This window comes from Mus pahari, chromosome 6 (genome assembly GCF_900095145.1).
Source record: "Mus pahari chromosome 6, PAHARI_EIJ_v1.1, whole genome shotgun sequence".
NCBI classification, from domain to species: domain Eukaryota; kingdom Metazoa; phylum Chordata; class Mammalia; order Rodentia; family Muridae; genus Mus; species Mus pahari.
This window is the reverse complement of record NC_034595.1, coordinates 12,684,991-12,692,480: the sequence shown is the minus strand read 5'-3', so window position 1 is coordinate 12,692,480 and position 7,490 is coordinate 12,684,991. Positions and strand designations below refer to the sequence as shown.

General features: G+C 38.0%; 1 protein-coding gene across 1 annotated transcript; it reads left to right on the top strand.

Moving 5' to 3' along the window:
- The first annotated feature begins 3,103 nt into the window (after positions 1-3,103).
- LOC110323480 (olfactory receptor 2K2) lies at positions 3,104-4,047 on the top strand. The gene has a single exon (XM_021200726.1). It carries the CDS (start codon positions 3,106-3,108, stop codon positions 4,045-4,047), a length of 942 nt encoding a protein of 313 aa, XP_021056385.1. The 5' UTR covers positions 3,104-3,105.
- Positions 4,048-7,490: the final 3,443 nt, after the last annotated feature.

Sequence of the window (7,490 nt, the reverse complement as noted above, 5' to 3'; positions counted from 1 at the left end):
TAACAAGAGTTTCAAGTCTCTGAAGAAAGAATTCAAGGAAGACCTCAGAAGATGGAAAGATTTCTCATGCTCATGGATTGGTAGGACTCACATAGTAAAAATGGCTTGATGGCTTTAGTGCAGAATTCTACTTTCAAAGAACAGCTAATACCCATACTCCTCAAACTATTTCACAAAATAGAAACAGAAGGCACACTGCCAAACTCATTCTATGAAGCCATTGTCACCCTGATAGCTGAACCACACAAAGACTGAACAAAGTGAATTTTAGACCAATTTCCATTATGAACATTGATGTAAAAATACTCAATAAAATGCTTGCAAACCAAGCATGAAAAACATCATCTACCATGATCAAGTAGGCTTCATTGCAGGGATTCAGGGTGGTTCAGTATATGAAAATACGTCAACGTAATCCACCACATAAACTGAAAGAAAATAATCACATGTCCGTCATATTAGATGCTGAAAACCTTGTGACAAAATCGAAACCCCCTCATGTTAAAAGGATCAGCGATACAAGGCATATACCTAAACACAGTAAAGGCAATATATAGCAAGTCAATAGCCACCATCAAATTAAGTGGAGAGAAAATTAAAGCAGTTCCACTAAAAATCAGGGACAAGGAAAGACTATCCACTCTCTCCTTATCTCTTCAATATAGTACTTGAAGTTCTGGCTAAAGCAATAAGACAACTAAAGGAGATCAAGTGGATACAGATTGGAAAGAAGTCAAAGTATCAGTATTCTCAGATGATATGGTATAAAACTCTATCAGTGTATTCTATGTTATAGCCATTTACATTTTTTTTACACAATTAGGGATGGATGGAGAAAGAGGAATAACAAACTTTGCTTTTATGAGGTCTTTGCAAGTATTTTGAAGAGTCTGTGGTTGGTTTTTTTGACATTTTTAAAAGTTTGATATAATGGGATCTTTGGGGCATCCCTGAAGGATGAGAAGTTTTAAACCTCTGTATAATACAGCTGCTAAACTTTAAATTGTTCAGGGACAATGAGTATTCCCTGAAAACAAGTGATTTAAATGTATATAGTACTGCAGTTGGGATCCTTTGGTAATTTTGGTTATGTTTGTAACATCTGGTCATTTTGAAAGAAATGCATTGCATAATTGATCTTTCTATAGCATTTCAGATTTTAAATGTAGATATATTCATTCTTCTTTGCATATAACCAACCATAACTAACTTGTGGAACATATCATAAAACATTTTTATTTGGAGTTTATAGCATGGGATTCAAGTGGGAGAAATGTTTTTCTTTGATTACTATTTTTGTGCAGTATCAAAATATCAAATTCTGAGCACCCATGCTAACTTTGTTTTTTAACACCAGTATATATTTTTTTCTTTAAAGTAACTTTGTATAATAATTTACTTGGCAAGGGTTTTATTAAGTATTAAAATTTGCAGAAAAATCCATAAGAAAGAATTCATTAACTAATGATTAAGAATCAATGATTTTTGATGAAAGAAAATATTAAGAAGATAAGCAAAAACTTTATGTTTGTTTATCATAGAGAGGAGGAATTCTGAAATTTTTTTCTAGCATATTAAAGCTACATTCAACATTACTGATAATGTTTGGACTTGCAGTGTAAGCTGCTTAGGAATCAGTGAGTAAAACGAGAGAAATAAATAAAAGCACTTGTTAATTGGGAAGAGATGAACCACAGTGGAAGGAGAAGGGAAAGATAATGTGTTGTGATGGAAGCACTTTGATAAACCACGTCTCTGTCATCCACACACTAATACACTGTCATGTCAGTACCGTGTTCACTGTCTCTGTTGATGTCAACTTCTGAAAGGCAGAGAACGTGGAGAAGACTGACTGGTTGGCAGCAAGGAACAGAAACAAAGGCTGACGTACTGCAACATGGACCATCTGATCGGTGGATCTTTCTAAGAAAGCAAGCAGAGACAGCGGCAACATGGCAGGATGCAGTGGAAGGAATATTTGAGAGCATATGTGTTTGAAGAAAGTCTGGAGAGAATCAGAAGGGAAAGAAAAAGTTTGACGGTGGTAATGAGCAATGTAAGTGCAAAAGCAAGATATGTTTTTGTGTTTTGTTTTGTTTGTTTTATGGGTTTTTTTGGTAATAATTTTTGTTAATGAAACATGGAAAAAGTAAGCTCATTTTACAACTATCACTTTTATTTTCAAAAAACTCTTAAATGAAATTCGAAAAGATTTTAATTTCTGTATTTCCTGGGAATCATGGATTTTAATACATAATAAGAATACTACCAGAGCAAATTTCTCTTAGAACTCTTTAAATATGAGGTATGGGATCAGTAGTGAAAGAAACTGTGTAGTGAACATATCAGTGTTTAAATGGGGTGAGTTATTTTGTTTGACTTGCAAAATGGTTCTTAAGTGTAACCACCATGCTTTAAACATTGTCCATTTTGAAAAAAAGTTTTATAAGGTGTTAGCAAAACAGACAGTTCTTTTAGACTTGGAATACCTTAGAGTTTCTTTTAAAAATAATTCACTTATGTTAGCATTCCTTCCTTTAACCACTGAAGAATATTCCTGAGTTTTAGCATAAGCTGTCACCTCTTCAAGTATGTGACCGACTTTTCTAAATTGTGTTCAATTTGCAGAGTTCAAAATGGACTTATCCAATGTCTATTGATGTGTTTCTTCACTTGGCCACTTTCACACCTTTGTTGAAAACGTGCTGTGCGAAGGATAGGATTATGGGTTGACAAAAATATTAAATTAGCATACTGCTGTCTGCTTCATTGTTTTCTAAACTTTGCTGTGGATTAAACAAATGGATTGAACCCTTTTCTTCTCTTTAGATCAAAATGTACACCATCCTGCAATTTGTGTGTGAGTGTGTGTGTGAGTGTGTGTATGTGAGTGTGTGAGTGTGTGTGTGCGTGTGTGTGCGTGTGTGTGAGTGTGTGTGAGTGTGTGTGCGTGTGTGTGTGTGGTGAACTTGTGTTTATAGCAACGAAAATAAGTCTGAAAGTACTGTTCTAGCATAATGGACATTATATGTATTTATGCTCCTCAGATGAAATGAAGAGAATCTCTCTAGAATAGCTGTTGGTGCTGGTGGTGCTCATGAGGAAATGCCAGGAGAAAATGTCACTGTTTGGAGCCTTTTTTTCCTAGAGGGATTTTCCCGGTACCCAAGGTTAGAGATTGTTCTGTTTGTCTTCAGCCTTGTCATGTATCTGGTTACCATCCTGGGTAACGGTACTCTTATCTTGATCACTGTCCTGGATTCACACCTTCAAACCCCCATGTACTTGTTTCTTGGAAACCTCTCTTTCATGGATATCTGTTACACATCTGCTTCTATTCCCACTTTGCTCGTGAACTTGCTGTCATCTAAGAAAACCATTATCTTTTCTGGGTGTGCTGTACAGATGTACCTGTCCCTTTCCATGGGGTCCACAGAATGCATACTTCTGGCTGTGATGGCCTACGATCGTTATGTGGCCATCTGTAACCCTCTGAGGTACCCAATCATCATGAACAGGCAAGTCTGTGTGCTGATGGCCACCATCTCCTGGGTGACAGGCTGTCTGACTGCTCTGCTGGAAACTAGTTTTGCCCTGCAGATTCCCTTCTGTGGGAACATCATCAACCACTTCACATGTGAAATTCTTGCAGTGCTAAAATTAGCTTGCGTGAGTTCGCTGCTCATGGACATGGTTATGCTGGTGGTCAGTGTTCTTCTTCTGCCCATTCCAATGCTCTTGATTTGCATCTCTTATGGCTTCATCCTTTCTACAATTCTGAGAATCAGTTCAACAGAGGGAAGAAACAAAGCTTTTTCAACCTGTGGTGCACACTTGACTGTGGTGATCTTATATTATGGGGCTGCTCTCTCCATGTACCTGAAGCCTTCTTCATCAAACTCACAAGAAATAGACAAAATCATCTCGTTGCTGTATGGAGTGCTTACCCCTATGTTGAACCCAATAATATACAGCTTAAGAAACAAAGAAGTAAAAGATGCAGTGAAAAAACTGCTGGGCAAAGTGCCCTTGGCACCAAGTGTGTGACTGTCTTTCATTGGGTACCCGTCACTTTCCCAAGGATGCACCTGCCATTGGCAGAACTCAGCAGAGAAATTGTAGATATGATTTAGCCCTTTAGGATTTTGACCAGAATATGAGTTCTGCAGTTTCACAGTCATGAAGTATTTGTACTCAGGCTAATTTATTATGGATGTAGTAGGTCCCAACGTTCACCTTCTAATACTTCTTGTCTTTGCTGTGTCATAGTTGGGAGAACATCAATGCAGTCACTGGAAATTTGCTCCAAATCCAAAATAAAACCTGGATAAATGTAGTCAGTAAATATCAGTGCAAGGAAAAAAAATCTTTTGTGTTTCAATCTTTTATAGAATTGGGTAGGATCCTAATATAAACTGAATAACTAAAAGAATAATAAATATATTGGCATTGATTATGGAAACAAGAAAATGAAATCAAAGAAAAAAATCAAAATACTTGGTCAACACTGTATTGTGACAAACTTTGATGACAATGTCCTTCTGACTTCTCGGTCAGAGCTTATTCTACTCCATGATGGTAGCTTAAGTGCTGACTAAAAATGCCTGTCTTCTCAAGTAAGGATCTAATAAGGCTTGCTTGACATCTGCCTGCAAACGTTGCTTTTTCTAAGCAAATCTATTCCTGTGAAACTATTCTTTCTGTTTGTTAAGTCTTTTTCATTTGTTCATGTATTTTTTTTTCTTTATTGGATGACTGACTTCACAATGGCTGACAAGGAAGCCTTGTTCTAGAAATAACAATATTTTTCCTTAGACATCTTAGTCATTCCTGTCTCAGGTATTTTCAATGGCACATTGCAGTAAAATTTTAGAGTAGGCTTTCATTAGACTTGTGTTAATTTTATCTTTGGAATAAAGCTGAATTGTTTGATCTCTGGAATTTGTTACAAATGTGTTAAATGTAAACAGTACTAGAGACATGGAAACAGATGACCTTAAAGAACCTGGAGACACAGAGGTGGAACAGCCCTATGTAACGTATCTGCTTGCTACAAGGCAGTCAAGATGTGGACATGGGACTAAGGCTTCAAGCTGAGATATGACCAGAAGAGGGACAAACAGATGAGAGGCGCTCCAAGTGTCCGAAGAGGAACCATGAGGGAAATGGGGCAGATGGCTCTTTAGCAGAACTCAACCATTACAGTAGTGATTCCAGACACATGTTTCATAAAGATGCAGTTGTTGAAAATATTTAATCTTAGTCAGGGACTTCTACCCTGCCTTTGATCATTCAGTTCCTGAATAAAACACACATACCTATAATAAGGGTCAATCAGCACTAGAGCTGGGCAGATATCTACCCTCTATGCTATTAAAATCTATTTCCCATCAGTAACCCCATGTTATAATTTGCTATGTTCTTTCTAGACAGCTCTTAACTCTCATTGGCCAGCTCTCATGGCCATATTATTATGACTCACCTACCCCATGGTGGTTTCCTCCTCTCTCCCTTTCTTCCCTCTCTTTGTGGTCTTCTCAGACCCCAAGCATAGGAACCCAAGAACTCCTCCTACATCTCTCCTGCCTAGCTATTGGGTGTAGGCATCTTTGTTCACCGATGAGGGATAACTTGGGGGACAAGGTTACATAGTGTCATGTGGGTACATGCAAACTCTCTCATCCTTGGGAGCAACCAGGACTTGGGAGCCAGTATTTAGCATTACAACTAAAGCAAAAGACCAAACTTCAAAAGGTGCTGTGAATAATAAGTAAAAATATAGGTATATTTTATATATTGTATGTGGTGCTGGTTAACCAGTAGTAAATGGTACATTTCTTCCTTGGGTTAGGTTTCATCCCAGCGACATGAATTACAATTGTTAATTTTTATACAGTCTCAGATAACAGATGCTCTTTGAGCATTGTGAGAGAAATATTTGACAAAGAAGGTAGAACTACCTTTAATAGGGTCATTTCTTTTCATTTAAAAGTATTTATTTATTTACTATATGTAAGTACACTGAAGCTTTCTTCAGACACTCCAGAAGAGGGCATCAGCTCTCATTATGAATGGTTGTGAGCTACCATGTGGTTGCTGGGATTTGAACTCAGGACCTTCGGAAGAACAGTCAGTGCTCTTAACCGCTGAGTCATCTCACCAGTCCCTAATAAGGCCAATTCTTGTATGAGTGATGACATGTTCAGATTTACGCTTTAAGAAATTCTGATCATGTCACTTCTCCACCAAAATCTTTCGCAGCTGTCACTGGCTTCATCCTGGATGCCCTGATGATATGCAAAGATTTCCATTATTTGACTGCTCACGGTTCACATCCTTCACTTCAGACATGCTAGAATTCTCTTAGAGTCGCCAGTGTATTCTTTCTCCTGGTTCTTCTTTTAAGAGCACTGATGAATGTTGGGAAGGCACAGCTGGCACGGTACTTGCCATAAATCAAGTGCCCAGTGCTCATGTGAAGAAAAAAAAAAAAGGCCTAAACATGGCTGTGACACCTTTGTAATCTCAGACCTGGGGAAATGGAGGCAGCTGAATCTCTGGGACTGGCTGGCTATCGAGCTCAGTCTACTTGATGAGCTTCAAGCCAAGAAGAGACATTATCTCTCTTGGGACACTTAGGAACAATATCCAAAGTTGTCTTCTGATTTCCATACTTGTGCACATTCACACACACGTACATGTTTTTGCACACACAAACACACATAAAGAGAACTTATCATAACTTGTAATGGAATAGCATTTTTAAAAAATTTTGCTTCTTGATGATATCTTCTTCATGACCCTGCAGTTCACTGTAGCAAGGACTGTATCAGCTTTATTGATCACTGTATACCCAGAGGTAAGCACAGGGTCTCCACAGAGGAGACTTCAGCATACTTTTTGTGAAGGACGAAGTATTCCATGGATATGTTAAATAGCAATATACATGTAACAGACTCTTGATAGCTATTTAGTAGGTACTTGGGCCATCCCTCTATTAAATACCTTTTTTTGTCTATTGGTGGTTGAGTGGCGATAAGGAGGATGTCCCTCTAGAGCTTTAAAAATAAAGTTGTTACAGTTTTTAGCATGGAATCTTAAGTTTTATTTGTGTGTGTATATATGTGTGTGTCCGTGTGTGCAGGTGCCTACAGAGATCAAAAGAGGGCATCAGATCCCTGGAACTAAAGTTGCAGGTGGTTATAAGTTTATATCCCTAGTTGGTTTGTTTCAAACTGCTTCTGCCTTCAGAGCGCTAGGATTAAAGATATATACCACTACACCTGACTGAAAATTATTTTATAATTTGTGTGTATGAATGTTGGTGGAGAATAAAAAGATCATTGGAGCCCCAGGAGTTGGAGTTACAGGCATTTGTGAGCCACCTGATGTAGGTGCTGTCCTCCTAAAGCACAATGAGTAATCTTTTAAAAAAAATCTTTTTTTCCTTGGGGACCAGCAGACACAGGGACCGAGGAACCCTGCCTGAC

What these genes read in the sequence shown, in the direction of transcription:
- LOC110323480 (XM_021200726.1), top strand. Translation starts at nt 3,106, where the DNA reads ATGCCAGGAGAAAATGTCACTGTTTGGAGCCTTTTTTTCCTAGAGGGA.